We start from the raw sequence: 27981 nt of genomic DNA on the forward strand, positions 1-27981 counted from the left end.
TATTAATTAATTCGATGGTTAGTTTAATAAAAACTATTTCTTCCGTTCTAAAATAGATGATATTTTGGAGAGTTTTGGTGTTTCAAAATATATGATGTTTTGATATTTTATATTAATCTTAGTTTTATTAAAAACTGTGTGACCAATGATGTTTTATACTTATTTTTAAGGATTGGCTAAATTAATTGTAGTTTATATTTTTAATGTCACTTTTTAGGAAAGAGTGTATATCTTAATTCTTGTGCATACACCCAAAACATCAAGTATTTTGAAACAGAGGGAGTATAATATATGATAAGATGAACCAACATATTTCTCTAAGAATTCAAAAAATTATTCTCATGGTGTCACGTGACTACAAAAAATGTTTAATGCTCCAGAATTAATATATTGGGGATAATATCAGAAGTTAAATTTTTATTTAAAATAATTATTGTAAAATAAAAGGTAGACATATATAAAATTAAACTAACTATTCGAAACAACTAAAATACCATCAAATAAAATACGAGTTACATCTATATTATTAAAGTTGAAGTACACATTGAGATTGTTTGGCAATATGGATAGTAGTTAAAAATAGTACTGTTTGGAAACATGGATAGCAGTAAGTTAGGAAAAAAAATAATGGGTTTATGCTACTAAAAATTTGAAAGTCTATTACATTATATTAAAAAATAATGGGTCTATGTTACTTGATATATATATATTCAAATCAAAATAATAATTTAAAATTGATTTATATCAAAAATTTATTCAAAAATATACATATATTTAAAATTTGATTTTTGCTAACATATTTTTCAATAACTATTATAAAAATGTTTTCAATATATATAATAAAAATACAATACAAAGCCCAATTTCAAATACCAACTTAAATTATGGTTTTTATATTTCATATTAAATTTAAAAATATAATATATGTGATTATTTATATGATTGTACGTATAAAATATTATGAACTATAAGAAAACTTAATTGATGGTACATATAAAATACGATTAATTATAAGATAACACATATATTGTAACCTATGATGACACATATATATAATAGTGATTAGGAGTGGGTGTTCGTGTTCATTTTCGGGTCTTTTTGGGATTTCATGCCCAGTTCAGATCTTTGAGGATTTGGTTCGGAATTGGATAACCAATTTAAATAGGTTTGGTTTAAATATTTGGATAGAGAATTAATAATTATTTACGTATTTTTGGAGTTTTGAGTATTTTTTAACTATTTAAAATATTTACGTTTCATTATTTATATATATTTTCAAGTATTTATGCGAACTTAAAAGTATCATATATATTTAGGATGTCTTTAAATATATTAAATCTAAAAATAATTAATATATATAAGTATATAAATCTATTTTGGATACCCAAAATACTTTGGTTTGGATCGGATTAGGTTTCAGTTCTTCAAATACCAAAATTTTGAATAATTCAGATATTTAATCAATTCCGGTTCGGATTTAGTACTACTTATTCGGATTGGGATCGGTTCGATTTTTCGAGTTCGAGTTTTTTGCCCAACCCTAAATAGTGACATAAAAATCAAATAGCATCATATTTTTTTTTAAAATACACCCGCACGGGCGTGCGGGTCAAAATCTAGTACGATATTATTTTACTTGCTTGAATGTCTATCGACAATCAATATGTGTTGGTTTGTTAACCAACACCATATGAAAAATATTTTAAAAGATAAATAATCTTATATTTGACCCATAAAAACGAAAAAAATACCCATGCGGGACGTACACGTCAACAACCAAATATCTGAATTACATTTTACGCAAAAATGTTTTAATATAAAATTACTTGATGTAATTTGACTACAATTTACAAATATAACATTAAATACAAATACGAATCAAAATGTAAAATTAAATACCTGCGCGGTCGCGCGGATCAAAGTCTAGTAAGCCATTATACTTAAATAACCAAAGACATGAAGAAGTCCTCTAAACTCGATGTCTATAAGCTAGAAAGTGAGATGAAGCTACGCCAGACAAATAGCACATATGAAGCTCCAATGACTGAAGTTGATACCAAAACTGTGACAGGAGTAACAATCAAGATAACCACTAGGGATTGATCAGTTTCATTAGTAGGAACAACAGAGTCCCAAACTACTGGAAAGTTTGACCACACATACATTGAGCAGTTGATATCATCTTCCATAAGGTTCCTGCTATAAAACTACTTAAACAAATGAAATACAACCTAATAGCAAGGTGAAGACAGAAATTTGAAAACAAATTTTATCGTTAACAAGGGGGAGTTTTAAGAATGTTTATGAAGCTCCAAAGACTGAAGTTGATACCACAACTGAGACATGAGTAACAATCAAGATAACCACCAAGGATTGATCAGTTTCATTAGTAGGAACGACAAAGTCCCAAACTACTGGAAAGTTTGACCACACATACATTGAGAAGTTGATATCGTCCTCCATAAGGTTCCTGCCATAAAACTACTTAAAACAAATGAAATACAACCTACTAGCAAGGTGAAGACAGAAATTTGAAAACAAACTTTATCATTAACAAGGGGGAACTTTAAGAACGTTTATAAAGCACTAACCCATGACATAAAGAGATGAGAAATAGATTTTAGTAAAAAAGTATTAGAAACCAACTCATATATTAAATCATTATGTAAAAACTGGTTAGCGCCAGAAACTTCAAAATCATTTTCTCACTCAAATCACAACAGAAGTACTCCTCGCTGCACTAAGAGAGAAAGAGATATACTGAATGAGGGATAATTAAAGATAGCGTCTGGAAAAATGGAACAAGAGAGAGATACATGCATCAACCGAGTAGTTTAGAATATACAAACATCATGCGCGTAACGCGGACAGACTACTAGTATAAAATATAAACAAATAAAAATAAAAGCAAATGACGTAACCGTTTTTTATGGTTTATAACATTTTATCTCAGCCACTAGATCACATTCATTTAATCGTTTAGATAGCTACAAGAACAAACACTTTCAACGCAACATAGCTTTTCTTTTTAAATATTAACTAAATTTCTCCAATTAGTTTGAAACTCAACAAATTGGCTACCTTTTTGCTGACTCATTTTCTTCAAACCAAGGGTAATTTAGACACATATATTCCACTTTATAAGCACAAAGTACACTACATGCACAAAATAACTAAAATGGTAAAGGTACATGTCCATAGTATGCTAATATGTAAAGCTCTCCAAATTGTGTAATTGACTCTATATATATAATCTAAATGGGCTTAAAGCCCACAAGTTATATGATTGTATAGGAACCTGACCGGGAAATTGCCCTAAACTGCTCAGGCAAGTGTTCAGCCCCCGATACCATAAACCGGCAAAACCCCCTCCCAAGTTTTCGATTGAAGGCGATTTGTTTGTTAGCGATGCAATCAGTGAGGGAAGAAGAATCGTCATCGATTGATCAGGGGCCTAGAAGCTGCGGTGATAACTCTGTCTGGGCCCATGTATCGCCTCTCCTTTCCGCCGCTTGCAGTGGTACTCTCTCCCTCTCCTCAATCGATTCTTTTGGTTTAGACTCTGTGCCTATTTTCTTTCTCATGCAGATCTTCATGAGGGCGAGCTCATTCATGGAGATAATTTCAATCTTTTTGCTGCTATGTCTGCGTTGGAGGTTCCTGCTCTTCTTTATTTCCACAACACATAGATAGTTTCTTTTCTTCTTTTTACATTCTAGATTGAAACCTGGTGCCACTAGTTATGAAAGCTTTATAACCCTAGTGTCCTAGAAAATGCATATATATATATATTGTTACTTAATAAAAGACATATTAAGGTTCCGAATGGTGAATGGTGACTGCGGTTTGAGCGGTGCAGGACAAGCTGTTCAACTGCTGTGTAGTTCTAACAGTTATAAAAATGTATAGATATATAGTATATATAAACATTTTTGTTACTGTTAACTTCGGGACGGGACGATAGTCACGATTCGAAGCCTAAGTGTGCATAGCTGCTCCATATGACTAGTTAATTGATTTCATCTTGCCAATCTAATAGATAATGGACCCAAAGATGGATTCCGGGATGGTGTCTACATTTTATTCTATTGACGAAGCCATTGAAAGTGGCTTTGCCCCCGTCCCTATCAGTTCTGATAGGACTGTCGATGTGCAATGCATCATTGACATTATGGACCATCTCTTGGCCTGCGAGGTAATCTTTATTTAATTACCTCCGACTTGGAGTTTTCTTTTAATTTTTGCTTCAATGGTATTTACCTGATCTCTTGTCACTTCCTTATAAGCTTTCTTCTCTTTCGCAGGCAACGTGGCACATGGGTCACTCATTGGCACAAACTGTGTTTTCATGCATCTATGTTCTGAGACCTGACAGGACATCTTCACATGCTCTATTGCATTCCTTTTGTAGGGTCATCCGAGCAACTTGCAGGGCTCTTGTTTCTGTTCTTTCGGATGCACGTACAAACGAAGTAAATTAACTTTAGCAAATTTTTTATTCCTCTTTATTATTATTATTTTGGTCCATTGCTAATGTTCCGCTTTTCATTAGTGGTGTAGTGTGTGTTAAATGTTTGCTTCTTAAATCTGATGTATCCCCCATGTTTTTTGCTGGTTTAAAGAAAAAATCTGTTGCATTCCCTTTCTGAATTTCATTTTTCTCAATATACTTAAGCTTATCTATGTTAAAATGTTAATGCTCCCACTATAGCTTAGAAGCCATATTTCCCTGCTTGGAGACACTGGATTCACTTTACTCTTTTTTGAATGAATACTCTCCTCTTCTAATTAAGTCTTTACATTCGTTTTAGTCTAGCTTAAGATGCTACAACTTTGTTGTTTATATTAAATTTCACTATAGCGTTGGTAAATGCATAAAAGCGCTGGATAAGATTTGTTGTTATATTTTCTAAGTTTTCGCATTGGACTATACTAAACAGATGCTCCTGCTGTAATGAATTTTTACAGTGAATGATTCACCTGTTGCCTGTTTGATAACAGGAAGAGGATCTTTTTACCATGACATATGGTCTTCCTTTTAATGGAGATGAAGATGGGAAGGGCTTGTTACTCTTAAATGCGGTCGAAGAAACAATCTGTCGTCAGCTGCGTGCTTGCAAGGCTACATCATCAAAGAGGAGAGTATTGGAAGGTACTTTCTTTGTTTCCATTACTTTCTTTGTTATTTTGCATGCACATGCTTCATGCTTGCTAGATAGAGATGCAAAGAGAGTATTCATATGGTGGAATCGAAGAGTCTTTCATTTCGTCTTTTCCTTGATATGCTCTTGACAATGTATAATGGTGATTTGGATTATGAATTGGAATAAGATATTGTGCAGCTGCTCCCTAAACATATAACAACATGCCCTCTCTGGCCTATATATGATTATTTTGAGTCTTCTACTGAGTATTGATATATGTAAAGTCTGCTGATCATTTCTATTGAAGAATTACCATCTCTGGAGTTATATGATTCTTTGTTTAATTGTAACACTGCTTCATAACAGCACGAAGAAAGGCCAATGACTTTCTTTTTCTTGTATGTCGAATGATGCAGAATTGGAACCTCTACAAACTAATCCGCAATTGGAAGAGGGCTTTTGCAAAGCTCTGTTATGCAGGATACGTTTTCGTAAGGTCTCATGCTTTTATAATTACTTCTTTGAAAAGTTTTGTTACATTTTATTTGTTGTTTACAGATTTTCTCAACTTAACATTTGGAGGTCACATTAACTAGTGTATAATATAGTACTGAGTCTGCTCGTTTTATGATAAAGTTTGTTTCATTTATGGTTAGAAATACTTGTCAAACATATGAGTTACGAATTGTTATTTTGTTTCCGTAATTGTCTTTTACGTCTTAGTAGAGCTGTAATGGAGTTGTTGCATTGCTAGTCCTCTTAACTTTTTCTCAATAACTTTCAGCATTTTCTACACGCTCTTAATTGTATGAGAAGACCACAAGGACGAGGCCTAGAATTGGCAAGGAAACACATAGCGTATTGCATAGCCGAGCTAGAGTCTGTTCTGAGCTCTGTGGAATTTCTAAGTTTAGAGACTGTCGAAAATGGCAAAAACGAGATGGAAGAAAGTACAACTGGATCGGGTCGTCACCCAATTGGATTTGATCCTAATTTAAACAAACGATTATCAGCTCCAACTCCCCCGCGTGCCATTAAACTTCTTTCTTGGAAAAAGGTTGGGACATCCAAGTTCTCTGTATGCATAATATATTGTGTGTATCTATATATTTGTTTGATAACATCTTTCTTACAACTTTTTTTGTTCTCCAGGCTATCGACTATTATGTGAAACTTCTTCACAATCTGGATCAGATCTGTGCATTCAAATTGGAACCAGATTTAGATGCCGTCTTGCAGTTTGTGGTTCAATTTCAGAAATCTCGTCCTGATTTAGTTGCTAGAGCTCATCTTCAGGTGCTGATCTATAACTTAATACATCGATGTCTCGCAGCTCTATGCTTTCGGCTTCCTATACCAATACATTCACATTTTATTGTTTTGCGCAAATATTGTGGCTGTGATTGTACTGAAGTTGTTCGCATGCATCCTTTGGGTTATGTTTGCGTAGTCCAATATATTGTCTCTTTTTTTCCCCTTACCTTGCTCGCAGGTCTTTTGTTTTAATATCTCATTTTCTGAGTAAGAGTTGAATGATTGAACAATGTAGATATGCCAGCAATCTCACTAATTTGTAAAGTAGATTTCTATGAACCTAGAATATACAACTCTAAAGTCCCCTTCCTCAAGAGACCTGTTGAATCTTCTCCACGCTGTTGATCTTTTACTATTTCTTAATGACTAGATGTTAGTTATGGCGACGTGGGATTATGATCTGATATACATAACTGTGGTTGATTCTAGACTCTGATTGTAGTATCGGTTGAGCACTGATACGGTAGTCTTTTTTGTTATGATGTAAGCAATACTTGTAAAATACATTACGTATTAAGCTAGAATAATGCCTTTCCTTTTAAACTCAATGAAAGATTTTGTTCTACAGCTTCTCCTTGTGCAAGATGGGAAGCTTTATGGCCGTGATACCTTTTTGACTATTTGCGCAAGATCTCTTGCATTGGACGTCACAAAGAACCATGGACTTCATTTGAATGAGTACATTCTTCAACTTAATCAGGTACCTAGTATTTAAAAATACTGTGGAGTCACTTATTTTGTATAAAGATATGAAAAAGGATACACTTATTCACCTACAAACAAGTATAAGGTGGTTTTTTATTTTTTTTTCCTGGTGAGGCACTCTGTTTTAAGTCAGCTTTGGACTTTGATTTTTGGTAGTTATTCATTTGTTTGAGAAAAATGGATGGCAAATTAATTTGGAAAAGGGTTTTAAACCTTCATAAAACCTTGAAGATTTTCTTATGTATATAAACAATGGCCATAAATATAGACAATTTTGTGGAAACTTTGGCCATAATGTTTTTGATAGCCTCTGGAAAGATGTATCAAATGGATGAAGTAATCAACAGGTTTCTAACATAGAAAGCTCTGTCTGATCTCTGTTCTGATTTTGATGTGCAGTTGATGATTAATCTGCTTAAGATACTATGTGCTAATACCCCATGGCAGAGGCGTAAGCTTGGGAAAATATTAAACGACTGGAGTATATTCAATGTGCAGGTGATACCATTTACGATTATGATATAACAGTATAACGTTTTTTTGTCTCTTAATGTTTTTGCTTACCCTAAAAATTGTGTGCCTACTGATTTATGTTTTTGTGTTAACATCTCAATTCATTTTGGGTCCTGTATTTGGCAGATGGGGATCACTGTTGGTAATATGATGCAGCAAGTTACAACACCGCGCACTCCGAAAAATGGGGTATGTTAACTACCATTACTGTGCCATCGATGCCAGGTCCATTGAAAACATCTATCTGTAAATTTCTTGCTTTGGCAGATGGGGATTACTATTGTACTTTTGTTTTTAGCAGAAACTAACGAGTAGTCTAACCTCTAAATTTCTTGCTTTTCTCTTTTTGAATTTAGTTTGCGCTAGTGAAAAGTAGAGATGGAATAGTGTTAACATGCATATTTTGTACCTTTTCAGGATAAGTCTCTGCTCATTTTAAATCATATTTATGGTTGGTTAGAGGAGCAAATTCATTGGGTGGCACTTCGCTTTCTTGTGCTGGGGTTTGATCTAGAGCTCTACTCTCCAAGTGAATATTGTATGGTATACTGGTATATGTACATTATACTCTGGAAGCTTGCTGAAAAAGCACACTTCAGGGTGTTAATTATTGTTCACACTGGTAAGCATTGGTAAATTCTTTTGTTCCTTTTGTATCCTTGGCGTAATTGGATACTGTATTTGTATGTCTCTGTTTACTCACGTACGCGTCATCACTTGGATCAGAGGAACGGAAGGCAAAGAAGAAGGAGGATTATTCCAGGGATATGGCTCGGGAAGATAGGATTAGTCTATGGGTATTACTTCTCAAGTGTCAGACTAGCCTTGCACAAGGGCTCACAGTGGTACTTTTTTTTTCTCTTTCAGTCTCTTGCTTTCAAGCTCGTTTGATTAAAATGTCATCAGATACTTTTTTTCCCAACCTAACCAAACCTTGTGTACGTAAACCATAGATGATTGCTGCTTTAAGAAATGAAGGAATGTGTTTAAAGAGTCAAGGACCTTTTAATACCGAAAATGAGGTAAAGTGTAAATCTGTTTTCTGTTGCATATTTATCGATGTTTTAATATGCAAACTTCCAGTTTCTGTAATAGATTTGTGGTTTCTATTTCTTACCGTGTATGACAGTCGAGTTCCCATTTCCCTTGTCTTGCAGAAATTTGTTCAGCATTTTGGACTTCTCCAGAAGGCTTCGCTTCCCAAATATGATGCTTATGAGTCATTCTCTGAATCCACTTGTCATGCTCGTCTCGATGTAAGTTTGATCTTTACAACTTTTTTATAGTCAATCTCATTGGAAGTTGAATTATGATTTTTGTAAGACAATCATGAAGTTTTAGTAATGTGTATATGGGGTATGAATTGAAAAGTTGTATCCATTACTCTTTTGTTTTTGTTTACTGCAGTACCTTCCTGTGTACGAGTGCTTCCGAGACGCACAAAAGATGGCTAAAGAGATAAAGGTGGGTTACGCGAACGACCCTGATAAATTGGCAGAAGTAGTTGGATTAGAACAAGTAGCGGAACACAATATTATTGCCGTAAACCTCCTCTGTCAAGACCGTTCTCTTAAGGTCTCGTTTGAGTTCATCCATCATCCTCATTTCGCCACTGCTGTTGTTCGCCGATCATGAATATCTACCGACCCTATTTAGTTTTTTTAATCATGTGTTTTTCCCTATTCTATGATACCACCCTCCGTCTTTTACTGTAAAATTTTGTTGCTTTCTGAACTTTTTTACAATATTATTATTTGTATTATGTAAACTTTAAACCAATAATATTCGCTATAATTTTTATTTCTATAATATTAGTTGAAAAGTCAATTTTTTTAGAACAGTTAATTAGAGCAGTATCTGTAATAAATCAAATATATTTATTTGTTATTATTAAAAAAATTATTTTATTTTCTCTGTTTTTTAAATTGCGTTTTGCAACAATGATTCCCCATCAAACAAAACCCGACCGACCTATAAACACTAGACCCGAATCAATTAAGACAAAAAAAAGTTGATTTGGAGAAAAAGTTAAATTAGGGTTTAGTTCTCCTCTGTTTTCCACGATATAACGATGGTTGGCAATGGTACCTTTCTCCCAATAACACATATGTAGGATGCACTACGCTCACCACTTTTTCAGGTAACCTTCAATGAAATAAGGTTTTTATCTGTCCGGATATAAAGAAATTGTTATTATCAGTGTCTAAAATATGTGATGATCATCCTTGGGAGTGTATTTTTGATGCTAACAAAGTCTGTATTATCGATATCTCTAATCAGAAAGTGGTGGCCAAAGATCCTAACGATCTCTATATGTTGGAAAGCAGAGAGTTTAGCACTTTCTTCTCAAAAAGGCAATGTTCAAAGTGAAGATGTCTGGCATAGCCGGTTAGGACACGCAAAAAATTTATCCAACATTTTTAAGCCTGCAAGGAAATACACATCAGTAGAGCAGATCCACCTCCATTTGTGCGCTTTTCCATATGGCGAAAAGTAATAAAATTCAGTTTTTTTCTTCTGATTCTAGAGTAGAGAAGCCCCTAAAAAGAGTAAACCGTGATGTATGGAATCCTTCACCAGTTGTATCAAACCAAGAGTTCAAATATTATGCAATTTTTGTTGATGAACACTACCGTTGGTTTTATCTTATTAAACTCAAGTCAGGATTCTACTATATCTTCATTATGTTTCAACAACTTGTTGAGAATCAGTTGGGTACAAAGATTAAATATTTTCAGAGTGATGGAAAAGGATAGTTTACAAGCAATTAGATGAAAATTAACTTACAGCAGCATGGTATAAAACATCAGATGCCATGTTCGTACATCCCTCAACAAAATAGAACTGCTGAAAAGAAACATAGACACATCATTGAGCTTGGTCTGTCTATGATGTTTGAGAGTCATCTTCCTCGTCATCATTGGATAGAAGCAATTTACTCCTCGGTCTACTTGGCAAACCTACATCCTTCCAATATTATGCAGTTTAAGAGTCCAAAAGAAATGTTATTTGGTACTAAACTAGAACTGTCAGCGTTGAGAGTCTTCGGTTCGGCATGTTATCCCTATCTCAGATCTCTCTCAGATCACAAGATGGAACTAAGATCTCTGCAGTGTGTGTTCTTGGGATATTCACCAAATCAGAAATGTTACAGATGTCACCACCCTCCTTATGGAAAAGTTTACACCATAATGTTGATTTTAAAGTAAAAAAATAATGTTCCCTTTAAAAGATAAACACAAACAACATAATATATATTCTAAAGGTAGTAAATATTTTTTTTAAATAAATCTATTTCTAAAATTATTGCAAAATCATTTAAAATAACATAAACTAAGATATGTTTATGAATTTTTATTTATTTATTTAAGTAATTTTTATAATTTTTTCCAAATAAAATATATAATAAAGAATTTTTTATAAAAATTAAAACATAAATACTATCCATATAAAATGTAACTTCATTGAAAAAAAAGTTTACAAAATAATTTTGATAATAAAGTAAAGAAATAATCCCAGTTTAAAAATTTACCGGTTATGTTTTTATGCAACTTTGTACGGATCATCACTCAATTTTTCTAATTTTATTTTTGAATATTAACATATGCCAAATCATTTTTAAAAATCAAATATATATACCAATACATCTAAGATGAAGAACTAAACTAATAGAATGAATACAATTAATTTGATTTAGCTGAATGAGATTAAAATAGTCTTACTTTAATTTGAAAGAATATATGTAACACAATATACCCATAAGATGAGTAATTGGACCAATCCAACTCTTTTATCTAAAATAAAATATTAAATAACAATAATATATTATTATTTATAGTAATATTTTATACATATAAATTGTAGAACGACTCAACATATCAAACTGTTTTAAATTGGTTTTAATTCGTTTAAATAAATCTAAATTGGTATAAATTTGTTTAATCAAACAATAGTGTTAGTGCAAATCTATAAATTTGCGTAATTTTTTTTTATATATAGTTTTTATAATTCATCAAAATAATTTTATAATTATAAAAAAATATCTAATAAAAATATAAAACTAGATTTTTAGCCGCACTTTAAAAGCGCGTGATATTTTTTTGGTTCAGTTATTTTGGTCTAAAAACAATAACAATTTTTTGTTCAAATTTTAACATCTGAGTTCTTATGTCTATTAGTTATTTTATTTATCTAGTACTATATATACATATCTTCAGTCAAAAGTGTGTGATTTTTTCTTTTTCTATATTCTAATATAAAAGAAATTTTAAGATAATATGCGTATATAATGAGTATTGATATTTTAAAGTATAGAACTGAACGATTAATGTTGATACCAAATGTACATTTTCCAATTCTCCACATTCTGGATATTTTGGAAAGCTAAGAGATCCATCTTAAAGCTCTGGTCAGATGGCCATAATCTTATTCATAAGGCTGATACCCGCAGATGGATAGGCTGGCCAACCTCCGGTTTGTAAAATTCATATCTTCCTGGTCCGAGTAGCTTTGAGGATTATTCTAATTAGGCTTGACACCTTCTTGAGTTTAGAATCTCCATGAAAATTGGTTTCATGGCAAAAGTCTTCAGGGTTGGTGAGATATGAAGTTTTGACTGAACACATATCTAGGCTGGTACTTTGATTCGTTGATTGGTTCATTTGATTGGCCTTTGATTCAGGTACCGTTCCTGTTCCCACAACACTCATGGATTCAACCACTTTCAAATAAATTTATGGCGACTAGAAAAGACATCTGAGCACTCGTAACATACACTAACAGTCAAGGGAGGCAGTTATTACCCTTGGTTTTCTTGATGCGTTCACACATGCAAGCTTTAAAAGCTGATGGATATATTATCGTATGTTTAGAAGTATCTTCTTCCTTTTTTGAATAATAGGAGATTCAGAGCTAAAGTCTGAAATTTTCAACGTCCGAAACTACAATATGTAATATTAGTTTTGTTCCAACGGTCTTTCGAACTGGGGATTTCTAACACAATGACCAAGAGTCCTTTCCAGCTAAGTTAGTGACCTCTGGTGTCTAGAACACAAGAACTCTCGAACTCTTTGGTAATAACTCCCAAATAAGAACTCTTCTTATTAATCTCTTGAGGAAACTGTTAGGGGATTTTTGTGTAGGATCTTTGTGAGTACCACAGAACGATGGACAAGGTTGATATTGGTATCGATTTCTAATACTTGAAGTGTGAGTGCTTCCGGTATTGATTGAAATAATAGAGCCAAAGCTAGGTGGTTTTATCGCCAGTCTCTGTTTATATTGCTTCGCATACCTTATGAACTTTCAATGTTATCTTCATACGCATAACCCACACAGTATAGTTGGTTGAGTTAAGCATGGGGCATTTATTGAAAAAAACCCTCCTCCTTCCTTTACTTTTCCAGTCACTGATATGATATCAATTATGATCTTGTTTGCTCTGATACCAAATCTGGAACACAAGAACTCTCAAACTCTTTGGTAATAACTCACAAATAAGAACTCTTTTTATTAATGTCTTAGGAAACTATCTCAAAACCTCAGGCTCTCAATCACACAAACTCTCTTAAGTTATGCTACACATTTGCATCTCCTTATATAATACTTTAACTATCCTAACCTCATTAAGATTAACACAACTAGATATTTCATATTCTCTTATAGATAAACATAACAACATAAGAATAGGAAACTTATAACTCAAGCTTATCCAACATGGTGTTCGAAGATCTTCATAATTGTAAACTTGCCTGCACACTTCAAAGCTTTTAAGGATCTTTTATTATGATCACAACCACTACATTCTGTAGACATTCCCAATGGACGTGAATAAAGACACCATACTTTCGCCATAAAACTCTTAAGACTAAAATAATCATCACCTTCTATATTTTTGGCTAAAAGAGCCATGTAAGGCTAACTGTTCTTTTCATTTAGTTTATGTGATTTATTTTTAATTCTTAGCTTATTTATCATTGTTTAGGAGCCTATAAAAGATTTTGGTTGACAATTTGTAATATTAAGCTTTTAATCCCTTATATATTAATTGATGAGCATTATAACATTGGTTGTAGCCACGTGTTTTTACTAAGATGATTCTTACAAATCTTAGAAAAATGAGTTGGTATATTTAAACATATGTTATACTTTTTATTAAACTAAATATCAAATTGATTAATAGTATACAAAATAATATTTTCCTTTCATTTATTAAATAAAATCTATGAAATTACCTAATATGATTAACATATATATGACAATTAATAATTTTGAATAATAAAAATTAGATAACAATTTTTCGTATCCTTCATCATTTTTGTTTAATTTTATATTCTATAAATAAACTAAAAAATCAAATTAATCTTAAAGTACAAAAATTTAAATTTTTTTCCTATATGTTATATTTTTAATTTTTTAAAGCGACTATAAATTATTAATTTTGTTAAAAATCTCACATTAAAACATTGGTGATCAATGGTTTAATTTTTTTTGTTATAACAAGATACAAATAATCATAAAATCACAAAAATAAAAAAAATTAATTTAATAGATATTCGTATTAAATATATATATATATATATATATATATATATATATATATATATATATATATATATATATATATATATATATATATATATATATATATATGTGTGTGTGTGTGTCTATTTTGATATTCTTAAAATTAAATTCTGTACCATATAAAAATACATAAATTATTTAATTTCACATTTTAAATTGAAAACAAAAATTGAGACCTTAATATTTTAATTTTAAAATTTGAATTGAATTTTTTAACCGATTATAAATTACTAAAATTATTTAATATCTCACATTAATATTTTTGTGATTAATGTTGTTTTTAGGTACAACAAATATACAAATATTAATAAATTTATATGAATATGAGCCTCAATTAATAAATATTGATATTAAAATATACTATATATCTATGTCAATATCATTGAAATTTAATTATATTACATATAAAATAAATAAAATGATTTTTTTATTTATTTACCAATAAAAATTATTATAAATAAACAAGAGGGATTGTTTTGATTTATATGTTTACTCCAATTTAATTGTATACATAATAATTACTTGTTTCTCAATTATTCAATATATTTATTATTTCATAATACGTAAATGAATACAAAATAAATAATAATATGTAAAAGTAATTTGTATATAATATTCATTTCACGCCTTCATCGGATCTTCACCTAGTCTACAAGTAAAACATAAATTATTTTGTTTCAAAGGAAGTTTTATTTTTAGTTTCTTAAGTGAGAGATTCACTTCTGTCTCTATTGACCCTTTAAATCTGGATTGTTTGTATGGTTTACTACTCATTGAGAGAGTCAATTATACTCAGAGATTGAGAGAGTTGATCAAAAGTTTTGACCATTATATGTACACTGAGTTAAATTTTGCATAGATTACTGATCATTTTGTTCACCTTTTGAGAACTTGATTTTGATTCCTCAACTGTGTATCATGCACATTAATTTGACTGATTTATACTTCACTTGTATATTCATTGTAATCCTTCTTAATTATTTTAAGATACTCGTACTGAGTAGAAAACTATGTAATCACCATTACTGAAAGTTCTTCAGAGTATCAAGAAGTAACGATAAAGAATTTTAAAATTCGAAACTCAATACAATCTTTGATCCTAGGATCAAAGAAAGAGCAACGATAAGAAAAATGGGAGAAACGTCCAGAATGCAGATGGAAAACTGTTTCATCAGATACCTCGAATAGAGAGCCTTGAAAGGAGTTAAGAAAAGCTCGAATAAATACAGTCATCAACGTATATGAATTGAAGTTCATCTAAGAAACCTAAATCCATTACTCAAACGAGAATATGCATTAACTAGCCGAGCTTAGAAGCGGTACTCGCTACACCAAAATTGTTCTCTGATGTCCGTCAGCACAAAGCCAAACAGCTTCACCACACACTAGCCTATTACATCTTTCGAGTGCAAGATAAATAAGACACACAACATTTCCCCAGCTACTCTTTGTTTCTTTTTTTTTGGTAAAATGTTAAATAAATCCTCTTCGTTTCAGGTTATATCGTGAGCAGCAGCTACTAGTGCTATAGAATTGAGCTGAAAGAAGGGCGGTAGCAAAAGCGAAGCATACAGCTAGGAACAGGAATGCAGTGCGACTCGGAATTTGCGGGTTTCTGTCGGATAATTTCTTTCTCATGTTGTTTTGCATTCTTTGTCTTCTTCTTCTTTGTCTTCTTCTTCTTGTTAGTTGCGCATTTCCGAAGTTTACTGAGAACAAGAAACGATGGAAAAGAGTAGTTGGTTTCCTCTTTGAAAAAGAAAAATCAAAAAATAAATAGGGTATTTACAAAAGGGAAACAAAACACATAATAGATTTAAAATATTTTACAACGACTAGCATAGTAGTAGGGAAAAGATTACGAGTCAATGACTAGGATAGTAGTGAGTAATCTTTCTTTTTACAACGGATATAGAGTAAGTTTAGATGTGAAATTTATTAAAATATTTTACAAGTATAATTTTATTATTTCATTAATAAATTTAACTTATATACTAAAACTTCATTTACCATAAAATAATATAAAATTTGACAAAATACTTGAAACTGTACGAACATAAAACCTACAAACTAATAAAAATAGTTATATAATATACACAAAATTTTAAATTATTAAAAAGAGTAAAACTTACGGATAATTTAACATAGGCAAGAAAACCTAAAAGATAAGCCATGATATTTATAGGAACGGTTAACACTTTATCTCATCATAGATCCAAATATCAAATTTTAATGTACAAATACAGTGAAACTTCTATAAATTAATAATGTTCGGACTAAACCAAAACTATAATTTTTTATTAATTTATAAAGATATTAATTTATCAATATACTAATTGAACTAAAAATTCAATTTGAAACTATAAAATTATATTATTTTATAGATATATTTAGTGTATATTAATTTATATAGTATTAATTTAAAGAGGTTATCCGTAAAAAAAAAATGTTAACACACTTGTTTTGTTTTTGTTTTAAATATAAGAAAATACCCTCAAAATGACACAGAAGAAAAAGAATTCAAAATATCATTCTTAAAATATAAAAAATGTTTTTATTTATACTTTAAATAATGAATCAAATATTATTTATATATGTATATTGACTTTAGTGATTAGGATTATTTTAAAGGGTGGGCTAAAATTAAAATTTAGGTTTAGAGTTTAAGCTAATCTTGTTTTTTTTTTCTGTTTAATGAATATTATTATTTTTAAAAAAGTTCTCATTTTTGTTAAAAAGGTTTTATAGTAATATCTATGAATTTAACCTTCAAAAGATCTTAGGGTCAGTGCTTCTGGGATGAGGCAACACAGCCTTGTTAACTAGAATATCACTCATACCTTTAAGTGAATTTTTGAAAGTCACAAATGTTATTTTGAGCGGTAAAGGTTTTTGGTAAAGAACGTTGTGTTAAGCGGTGAACTTGAAGTGGTTTTCGTTTGTGTATGGTAAGATCTCAGCGAGGCACGGTAGGAAGGTCGCAAACAAAAAAACGAAAGGGAGTAACCAAATAATAAAAGCAAAGCAAACGAAGGTCAGAATCAAGAAAACAAAACAAGGAAGCAAATCTGTACTTGTTTTTCAGTTTAGAGAGATTGAAGAAAAAAAAAAAAGAGTCTCACTTTGCCATCATAACTTTGACGAACTCATCATAGTTGATCTGGCCATCACCATCGACGTCAGCCTCTCGGACCATCTCATCAACTTCTTCGTCAGTGAGCTTCTCACCAAGATTAGTCATGACGTGACGGAGCTCAGCGGCGGAGATGAAACCGTTCTGGTCCTTGTCAAAAACCCTGAAGGCTTCCTTAAGCTCTTCCTCAGAATCAGTGTCTTTCATCTTGCGGGCCATGAGGTTCAAGAACTCAGGGAAATCAATTGTTCCGTTGCCGTCAGCGTCAACCTCGTTGATCATATCCTGGAGCTCAGCTTCAGTTGGGTTCTGACCAAGTGATCTCATGACAGTGCCGAGCTCTTTTGTGGTGATGCAGCCTAAAAGAAGAACAAACACCCAGGTCATATGTCAAGATCGCAATGATCAAGAAACAGTTTGATTTCTTATTCAAAAAAGAAGTCTACCAAAGTTGCATACAAACGTATAAAAGTCTCTTTTTAAGGCTAAGAATGAACGCAATAAGGTAAGCAACAATGCTCCACTAATCGTAGATAAGAAAACATCTACAAAATCAATCTGAATGCTAATAATATTCGCGAGGATCTGACAGAGAGTTGGTTCAGAATTCAAATCAGGTAAACAGCCAAAGAAAAAGAGACTGAAAGCAATCAAATAGATCTTCCTGGAAATAAACACAAACTGAATAGAAAATTAGGAGATCAGAGACCATCTCCGTCCTTGTCGAATAGGCTAAAGGCTTCCTTAAACTCGGAGATCTGGTCATCGGTTAGCTGATCCGCCATTTTTCTTTTTGTTTCTTTCCCTAATCGCGTGATGAGTGAATTCTAGTTTATAAATGAGCGATCGATTCTATTTTGAGTTGACCATCTTACCCTCCCAACTTCTTTTTAGGGTTTTTTTCTTTCCTTTCCTCTCTTATTTTCATTCAGTTTTTTTACAGCCTCTAACTTTTCTAAACTTCTTTTCTAAACTTTATTTTAGACTAATGATAAAATTAACTAATCTATATTTGGAGGAATTTTTTTTTTTAACTTTTGGAAAATTTAAATGAATGGTTGTTCAAAATTTTTTTTAATGAAAACTCTAAAAAACTATTTGAAAATAATACTACTGTTTTAGTCGATGAATTTGCAAATCCTTTAAAATACAAGTCAATTGGCCAATAGAATTCTGATACATAAGTAATGTTTTCAAAAATTTAAAATAAAATCAATTAAAAATATAATATAAAAAATACATGTAGACAACAGTTTCTTAAATAATCCACTACACACGTTTTCTTTTTTCTTCACAATTTTTTTTTCTCAATTCCTATAAATCTCTAAAATTTAACAGATACTTAAAAGATATAGCCTATAATCACTCAAAAGAGGCGTGTGACTGATAGGTAACATTTTAAATTAATCAAAAGGATATAGCCTATAATTAAGTAAATCTGATAGTTATTTGTCTTATCAGGTATTTGCAATCTTTGTAATGGAGGCATGAAGTTTGTTCGAAACCATGATCAAAAAAGGCAAGTGTTTGATTTAGAGCTTGACTGGTTTTCCCGCTACCACCCGCAAACACAGCTTTTGCGGTTGGTAGCGGTTGACAGCGTTTCAAAACAATCATACAAACCGCTACAAATCGCTTCAAACCGCTCTGAACCTCTTAAAATCAAAAGCTGGTTTCAGCTAGCGTTTGCGGTTGCGGGCGGTTGCGGAAAGATAATTTTTTTTTCTCTTTTCTAAAAACCATATAAATACAAAAATAAAAGTATTCAATAAATTTTTTAAAATGGAATTATAAAAATACTAAAATATATCTATTATATTTTAATTAATATTATAAAATTTTAAAATAAAAATATTTTCTATAATTTTAAAAATTTAAAACTATAACTTTGAAAATATAATTTACATATTTATCATACTATTATGATTTTTGATATTTTTATAATTATATAAAATGTAAATATTGTTAATTTATTATTTAACCGCTGCTGTATTTGGTAGTTAACCAATCATAAATATCCCGTAAACGCAACAATTTCTAACCGCAGAACCAGTCGTACAAATCTCTTAAAACCGTTAGAAACCGCAACCACCCGTATCCGCAAACGTCCATAACCGCAACCGCTGCGTTTGAACCAGTCAGGCCCTTAGTCAACAATGTCAATAACGTTTGCTTTGTTATGATATTGTGTTACAGAAGCATTACAAAAACTGTTTCTGTGATTAGGAAGAGCTCATGATGATATATCTAGTGTCTTGTGGAGAAAGATAAGAAACATATTAAATCAATGTGAATTTAAAAGCAGAAAAAAAACTTTATAGGCTGTATTGTATATAAGCTCAAGGAGACGCCTCTGTTAATGTTGAAAAGGTGGCAAAATGGGTGCTGCCTGATTAATTTCGAAAACAAAACAGAGGTATGTACATGTTTATATTAAAATTTGTATTTTCTAAAGAAATTAATTGGTCCTCATTCTCTACAATACATAATATGGTGAACCTTACGAACAAAGAAACAGATGAGTTGGATATGGAAGTGTAAAGGATGATTCTTGTTGATGCGGTTAAGTACATATTTATACAATACAAATGAGCCATTATAGGGGAGTATATCTGTGATTGATATACAATGATTGTAAAGAATATACGGAAGTAATGAGAGTATCTTATTTCCTCAGGATGGAGGTGCTTGAGCAATACCAATCTCGGATGACACTTGAGTGAATGGAGCACGTGCAAGAGGCTTGGTTAGAGCATCGGCAAGTTGATCTTTTGAAGAAACATGAGCCACCCGCAGTATGCATGATGTGATTTGATTCCTTATGAAATGATAGTCAAGTGCCAAGTGCTTCATTCGGAAATGAAAAACAGGGTTAGCACACAAATAGGTTGCTCCAACATTGTCACAATAGATGACTAGAGGTCCATTTATGTTGATGCCAAGTTCCACTAGAAGAGATATATCCAGCGAAGCTCTGCTGATGTATTAGTCACTGACTGATATTCAGCTTCGGTTGATGAGTGGGCAACACCTTTCTGTTTCTTGGAAGACCATATCGGATGTTTTCCAAGATAAATAATGTATGCATTGGGGGAGATGAAGTCGTCAGCGTCTCCAGCCCAGTCAGCATCTGAGTAAGCGTGTAGAGAGGCGAAGTTGTTGCGACTGAAGTAGAGACCATGGGAGGCTGTTACAGCTAGATATCTCAAGACACGCTTAGCTGCTTGCTAGTGATCCAATGTAGGAGCATGCATAAACTGGGATAATTTGTTGACAGCATACGAGATATCCGAGCGTGTGAAAGCCAAATATTGTAGACTGCCAACTGCTGATTGATACTCTGTTGCATCAGAGAGTCTGGTCCCCGAATTGATAGAGATTTTAGGGTGTGTGGCCATCGGGGTTAAGACATGATGAGCGTTGAGGAGCTTGAAGCGGGAGAGAAGATCGAGAATATACTTCCTTTGAGTTAAATGTAAACCCAAAGCTGTCTGTGTGCTTCAATCCCTAAAAAATAGTTGAGGTCCTCGGGTTCTTTTACAGAGAATCGAGTGGCCAAAGAGTCCAGTGTCTGTTGCAGGAGAGCAGAGTCATTACCAGTTACGATGATGTCGTCTACGTAAATGAGCATGTAAATAAGACTCGTTCCTCTTTTGAGAATGAAAACCGAGGTGTCAGCGAGAGAGTTAACAAAACAAGACTGTATGAGGAAGTTGCTGAGTTCCAGATGTTAGGGTATTTTTGTGTAGGCTATTTGTGAGTACTACGGAACGATGGACAAGCTAGTAAACCAAGAGAATTCGTATGTATTAGCTAGAACAAAGCAAGAAAAAGAGAAGTATTGGGTAAGAACCCTAATTCTAGCCGTCTAATTCTAGTCTCTAAGCCTTGGAGAAGTCGATCCCTTGCTTTAGGGTTTTAGTAGCTCTTATATAGTCGTCTGGGAGTCGGTTCCATTAGGTTAAACTCTTCTATATTCGGAAATATGGAAGGTTCTCCTTATCGGAAGTTTTCCATTTTTTGGAAGGGAGCTCGGTTCCAGGGACCAAACTCGGAGTTCCTTCTAGAGGGGACCTGGAGTGTTCCCTTAATAGAAATCATGGTCCGGAGACCGTATAAGATATCGACTTGCGAGGTACCCCGGTGGTTAGGCCATGTTTTACCTCTTGTTGCTAGGTGATCCGCAGGGTTTGACTTGCTTTTGGGACGAGCGTCCTTGCTGGAGGGTTCCTCCTTCTTCTCCAGGGTTCTGCCTCTTTCTTGGGTCTAGGGACCGCGGTCGAGACTCGTTTCATGCCCCGGACGTTAGTGTTCGGGGACCACTATCTCTTGTTGATGAAGGTTTTCAGCACTTCCATGAAACGTGTAGTCACATTCATCCACCGGAGTGACCAGGTTCAGAGGCCTCCTGCCTGGCTAAGTGTCTCCATCCTGCGTTTGAGAGGCGCCCTTTGCTCCGGAGCCGTCCGATATACCCTCTGAGGAGGTCTCCTTGAAGTACTCGTGCCCCACTTGTTTATCCGCGAGACCACTGGCTGATACCTGATAAGGTTTTCGGTGATCTTGTCTATGTGAGGCAGGGGACGAGGGTTCTGCGAGGACCAGGTCTTGCAAGCAGATGCAACTTTGAAGGGCTTCGGGGGAGACCATGCGGAGCGGTCGACATAGGTACTCTGAGGTTTCCTCGGGTTCTTGGAATCTTTCAGGGTCCGCCTTCTCCAGAACGACCCCCAATTACTTGTATCATTGACCACTGATCCCTGGGTTTGCGGGGTCCGAGGTCTTCTATGTAATTGCTATAAGACCTTGGTCTTCCCCTTCAGGGTGGTCTGGTAGCAGGATCGAGAGTTTTCCTGGTCTCCCCTAATTATTCTGATGCCCCAGGGTGTAGGGAACTTCACCATCTGATGAAGGGTTGAAGGGACTGCTTCCATGGCGTGAATCCAGGGTCGTCCCAAGATCATGTTATATGCCGATTGGCAATCTACAACCAGGAATTTGGTAGACATGTTGACCCCTTCAGCGTATACTGGGAGGATAGCCTCTCCGGCGGTTTGCTTGACCTCGCCGCTGAATCTGATGAGTGGTGTTACCTTGCGCACCAAGGTGCTCTCCTCCAGCCCAAGGTCTTGGTACGCCATCTAGAAGATAATGTTGCTGGAGCTTCCGTTGTCTACTAGTATTCTTCTTTACCAAGCAGTTTGCTATGGTGAGAGAGATAACTAGAGCACCATGGTGGGGATCTAGGATCTACTCTTGATCCTTAGCTGTGAAGCTTATCTCGTTGGTGCCTAGAAGTAGGCGTTTCGGTTGGGTCGTTTCCAGACCATGCTTAGCGTTACGGTGCTTTTCTTTGCGGCTGCGTGGCTCACTCAGCTTACTTCTGAACCTCCGGATATGACATGGATCACCCGATCTTGGCGAGGTGGTGAGGTTGGTGCAGCTCCTTTAGATTTCCCTTATGTCTCTTTGCTGAGGTGGGCATGGGTTTTCTCTAAGAGGAATTCTCGGAGATGCCCCTTTTGGAGTAGTTCGTTGACCTCGATCCTCAGGGCGATGCAGTCCTCGGTTGTGTGGCCATGATTGCGATGGAAGTCGCACCAAAGTTCTGGGTTCCGGAACGAGTCAGGTGCTTTCATCTTCGGAGGCCACTTAACCTGTTGGCCCATCTGGCTCAGTGCGTTGACTACCTCTGGTGTTGATACTGAGAGATGGGAGATATCGGGCCAGGTAGATACCAACATCCCTTCTTCCGTTTCTTGATGCCGGTACTGGAACATGCCCATGTTCCTACTACCAGAGTCTTTGGATCCTTTCTGGGAGAATCTTTCTTCTCGGTCTCCTCAATCTGATCGGACTGACCTTTGGTCCTGCTTTGGCTGAGCCTTGGCACGGCTAGCAACATATTCTTCCCACTTCACCTGCGCCCAGGCTCGGGACAACACATCTTCCATGGTCTTGCAAGGGTACATGGTCAACTCTTTGTATAGCCCCCCCATCTGGAAGTAGACCTCTTTTGAAGGCAAAGATCACGGTAGGGATGCTGCATTCGGGGACTGCCACTTTCTCGTGGTTGAAGCGGGCTATGTAGTCTCGCAAGGGTTCCACTCGATGCTGGATGATCTCGTAGAGACCATCTGAAGTCTTCTCCAGGCTCTTACTGCTTGCGAATTGCTCCACAAATTTGTCGCTCAGGCCTGCGAAGGAAGATATGGACCTGGTAGGGAGATTGATGTACCATTGCAAGGCAGGTCCGATCAGAGTGGAGCCAAACCCTTTGCACATCGTGGCTTCACGAGACTCCTTAGGAGTGCAACCGCCAACATCCTTTGCTTGTACTGCGCGATGTGATCGTCGGGGTCGCCAGTACCGTCATACATCTTGATGCTGGGGAAGGAGAGCTTTATAGGCATCTCGACTGGGACGAATTCCTCCACGAAGGGGGTATCGGCGTAGGAATTTGGGTTGCTCCTCCGAATTGGGGGAGCTACTCCTGGTAGGCATTCTACCATGGACTGCATAGCATCGAATCTCTTAGAGAAAATCTGCTCCAGGTAGGCGGTTATGGAGGACCCTGTTGCCGCAGCCCTCTCGGGTGCTTCCTTCCCGGGTTCCGGCTCGGAATAGCTCTCTACCAGGTCGTGGATTTGAGGATTCTCGGTCCCTTCCTGAGTTGCCCTAACTACTCCCGACGTAGGAAGTGTATCAGTTGTGCCCTCTCCGGAGTTGGGAGTGTTCAGGTTTCCCATGGGCCCAATTCGGGTATTGAAACGATGCTTCTAGTGTCCTGTTGCGTTGAGGGATTGATTATGGTCCTGGAGGACAGTGTTCTCCGACTGAAGCTGGCTTAGCTTCTCGGCGCTTTGCTCCTGCTATTTGGAGTGTTCGTCAAGTTTCTCCTTCAGATTTTGAACTTCTGTAGAGAGATCGGGGTTCTCTCCGGTAGTCTCCCGAGCTCGGTGCATGTCGGTGATTTGGCTTTGCAAGCCGTCTATTTGCTTTTGAAGCAAGAAAAAGCGAGGTTACAAGGTATTGGGTAAGAACCCTAATTCTAGCCATCTAATTCTAGTCTCTAAGTCTTGGAGAAGTCGATCCCTTGCTTTAGGGTTTTAGTAGCTCTTATATAGTCGTCTGGGAGTCGGTTTCATTAGGTTAAACTCTTCCATATTCGAAAATATGGAAGGTTGTCCTTATTTGAAGTTTTTCATTTTTTGGAAGGGAGCTCGGTTCCAGGGACCGAACTCGGGGTTCCCTTTAGATGGGACATGGAGTGTTCCCTTATCGGAGACCCGAGGGTCTGGGTCCTGCCTGGAGGCTGGAGGAAATGATACCGGGTATTTTCCCCCAACACCAGATACCAGGCCCTGGGGACTTGTTTCAAACCATACATAGCCTTGTGAAGACGACATACATGAGTGGGATGATCTCTGTCGATGAAGCCAGGAGGTTGGATCTTGTAGACTTCCTCTATAAGAGTACCTTGTAGAAAGGCGTTATTTACGTCGAGTTGTTTGATAGGCCAGGAGCGACTCACAACAATATCTAACACCAACCGTATTGTTGTCGATTTGATCACATGACTGAAAGTTTTTGTGTAATCGATTTCCGGTAACTGTGTGTAGCCTCTTGCGTCTAAGCGTGCCTTGTACCTGCGAACAGAACCGTCAGGATTGTATTTGATTATAAAAATCCAACGACAGCTGACCGGGTTTTGATTTGCCGTAGGTGGAACCAAAGAAAAAGTTTCGTTTTTAACAATGGAGTTGAACTCATCGGTGACAGCTTGTCTCCATCTCAGGTCTGTGAGAGCTTGTGCAATGGTTTTTGGGATAAAGTGATGGGATTGGGAGAGTTTAGTGGCATAGGCATACTTGGAGTTGGGTTTCAATATTCCTTTCTTGGCTCGGGTAGTCATTGAATGACAGTTTGGTTTAGGTGGAGATACGGTGGTCGTCTGTTGAGATGTTTGGCTTGTGTTTGTCTGAAGAGAAGGAAGGTTTTGATTTGGTGGGCTTGAAGGAGTTGAGTTTTGTAGGTTGGCCGTAGTTTGGGTTTTTGGGTTTGGTATATTTGTATGGGCCTCATGGGGTGGGTAAGTTTTCATGGGCCTAATTGGGTATATTTGGATTTGTGGGGCCGGAGAAAGTTGTGGTTCTGCTTGTTCCATCAGTGACAATGGTGGTGAGGTAGAAGACGGTGATTGATCTGAAACCCGTGGGCTGTTGAGGCAGAGGCGAGACAAGTGGCCTTTGAATCGAAGGAACGCGAGTAGCAGGTTGAGTCCAATCTGTAATGGAAACAGCTGGAGAGGAAGAAGAAGAAGAGTTTGTGAGGGATAGAAAAGGGAAGTTATCTTCAACAAACCTGACATGTCGTGAGACATACAAGCATTTGGAAGTTGGATCATAACAATGGTATGCACTTTGGGTTAAGGAATAGCCTAGGAACACACATTGGGTTGAACGTGTTTCTAGATTATGATTGCGATAAGGTCTTAACCAGGGAAAGCAAAGAGAATCAAAAATCTTAAGCTTTGAGTAGTTTGGCTGGATTTGAAAGAGAAGGCTATAAGGAGAATTAAGAGAAAGAACTGGGGTAGGCATTCTGTTTATAAGGTAAACAGCAGAAGCAAAAGCATAGGTCCAGAATGTGTTTGGGAGTTTAGCTTGATGAAGAAGAGAGAGACCTGTTTCAACAATATGAAGAGAGAGACTAACCGTTATGTTCTGGAGTATTGGGAGGAGTATTTAAATGAGAGATTCATGTTCCTTAGAGGAAAGAGCGCAAGGCAGGGAATTCTTATTTGCTAGTATTTACTTTCGTTTTCATTCTTTCAGATTTATTGCAAGATCCAAGTATGATTATTACCAACATATCGACCGTGGACGAGACGTCGACATTGATCGATCTACAATCACATACGACGATCGATGCATACCGATGCACATCGATCGATTCCCACTCCGGTCAAGTTTATCTTCCTAACTTGTTACATTGAGTACTTATGATTTATTTCCACCATAACCCCGACTGCGTTACACTGGGAAAGTGTAATTTAAGTCTGGGGGAAGGTTTACTGATATAATTTATTCTGATTCTTATAAAAGTATTTTAATAAAATTATGCTTAGCTATGTTAAAGGGACTATGATCTTATTATTGATTTATACTTGAATGTCTAACCACTCTTTAGCACCACTCTAGATTTACTGATTGCAGATGGTACTAAAGATGCTAAAGTGGATCAACCTGTCAACTATACACACTTGCCTTGACTGTTTGAAGGAACCGAAGCTGATCTCCAACTCTAAACATGACATAATTGCTTGTCTTGGGCTTGGTATACATGGGATTCGATTCTTCAGACAAGTCTGGAAGGTAACGCCTTGTGTAGATTCATTTATCACATTTCCTCTCTCTATTTCGACCCTAAAGTAGTTAGTTTTTATCTATAAAAAAATCCGAAATTTATTACTTAATTAGGACTTACGATCTAGTTAAGAGAAGTCTGAACAGGACTTGGTGGCTAAAGCCATTAAGACTTGATTCATAAAGATTCCAATAAAAAGAATTCGAACGGGATTTGGAGGCGGCAATCTTCAAGGCTCGCATCACAAAAAATTCTTGGATATAGGTAAAAAAAAAGTGAACAGGGCTTGGTGGCAACCACCATTAAGTCTTGATTCATGGAAGCCTGTCCAATCTTGGTCACTGATCCTGCAATGGAAGCAGACTTTGACTCAAGAGAGAAATTAGAGAGAGAGAGAAATTAAGAACTAACTTTTACCTGCAGTTCCAGATACTTGTCTGAAAATCCTTGCATCCTGTGATCGACACTCCCAGTGGTAAAGCATGCACTTTTATATTTATGCTAGGAAATGAGGTTGGTAGAGGGGAATGTCAGACATGATTTGTTGAGTTGTAGACTAGTTGAAATTGGTTGCTAAGCTAGGATATTGCATAATGTGCTTTTGTGATTAGGATTTTTTTAGATGTGGTTTGCGAAATTGTAGAGGTGATGATTTCTATGTTTTAAATCTGTAAGTCCCTGCTGTTTTCAAACCTCTGTCAAAGAGACTGCCTATTTGTTTTGCTTGAGGACGAGCAAAAGGGTAAGTCTGGGAGAGTTGATATACCATGGATTTGACTCATTTTCATCCATGGTATATAAGTGTTTTACTATCTATATATTATATATTCTATCCTATTAGGTATGTTTTCAGGTTCAGAAGTATCTTGGAGTAATATGATGATTATGGAGCATTTAGGAGCTTAAAAGAGATTTCATCCGAGCTGCCCATTAGAGGTCGATACGAAGAAGAAGTAATCGATCGATGTACATCTTGTACCATCGATCGATGTCGAGACGCGGAATGCGCGACTTGGTTCCAGCCGACTTTAAATCCAAGGCTTCACCAAATTACAAGATTACCCCTGACGAGTTTTTAACATAATAGTTATATACTTGCCTAAGTGTTAGGAGGGAAGAGAGCTTTTAGCCACCATTGTATTCTTACTTTCAGCATAAGAGAAAATCATAGAGAGATTTGTGATTGGAATTCCATTGATTCATCTATTCTATTCTATGCAG

The 27981-nt window shown here is 35.4% G+C and overlaps 2 protein-coding genes across 2 annotated transcripts; one reads left to right on the forward strand and one right to left on the reverse strand.

Moving 5' to 3' along the window:
- The first annotated feature begins 3275 nt into the window (after positions 1–3275).
- On the forward strand, positions 3276–9503 carry LOC106361509 (N-alpha-acetyltransferase 35, NatC auxiliary subunit). Its single transcript, XM_013801260.3, has 16 exons — positions 3276–3520; positions 3589–3656; positions 4040–4195; positions 4305–4472; positions 5002–5152; positions 5561–5640; positions 5929–6201; positions 6297–6440; positions 7027–7158; positions 7563–7661; positions 7803–7865; positions 8094–8298; positions 8403–8521; positions 8630–8698; positions 8834–8932; positions 9084–9503. Exons 1-16 carry the CDS (start codon positions 3409–3411, stop codon positions 9309–9311), a joined length of 2166 nt encoding a protein of 721 aa, XP_013656714.2. The 5' UTR covers positions 3276–3408; the 3' UTR covers positions 9312–9503.
- Positions 9504–15533: 6030 nt separating this feature from the next.
- On the reverse strand, positions 15534–18259 carry LOC106361510 (calmodulin-like). The gene is made up of 3 exons (XM_013801261.3): positions 18101–18259; positions 17381–17750; positions 15534–15967 (listed from the first exon to the last, which is right to left on the reverse strand). The coding sequence occupies exons 1-3, from the start codon at positions 18174–18176 to the stop codon at positions 15784–15786; spliced, it is 630 nt and encodes a 209-aa protein (XP_013656715.2). The 5' UTR covers positions 18177–18259; the 3' UTR covers positions 15534–15783.
- Positions 18260–27981: the final 9722 nt, after the last annotated feature.

The sequence above is a fragment of the Brassica napus genome, chromosome A6 (assembly GCF_020379485.1).
Source record: "Brassica napus cultivar Da-Ae chromosome A6, Da-Ae, whole genome shotgun sequence".
NCBI classification, from domain to species: domain Eukaryota; kingdom Viridiplantae; phylum Streptophyta; class Magnoliopsida; order Brassicales; family Brassicaceae; genus Brassica; species Brassica napus.

Bases quoted from the DNA above. Each gene is read 5' to 3' on its own strand.
- LOC106361509 (XM_013801260.3), top strand. From the start codon at position 3,409: ATGCAATCAGTGAGGGAAGAAGAATCGTCATCGATTGATCAGGGGCCT. The intron at 6,441-7,026 runs GTGCTGATCTAT...TTTGTTCTACAG, and splicing joins TTGCTAGAGCTCATCTTCAG to CTTCTCCTTGTGCAAGATGG. The intron at 8,699-8,833 runs GTAAAGTGTAAA...CTTGTCTTGCAG, and splicing joins CTTTTAATACCGAAAATGAG to AAATTTGTTCAGCATTTTGG.
- LOC106361510 (XM_013801261.3), bottom strand. From the start codon at position 18,176: ATGGCGGATCAGCTAACCGATGACCAGATCTCCGAGTTTAAGGAAGCC. The intron at 17,751-18,100 runs GTCTCTGATCTC...TTCTTCTTTTAG, and splicing joins ATTCGACAAGGACGGAGATG to GCTGCATCACCACAAAAGAG. The intron at 15,968-17,380 runs GTGAGACTCTTT...TCTTGTTCTCAG, and splicing joins GTCAAAGTTATGATGGCAAA to TAAACTTCGGAAATGCGCAA.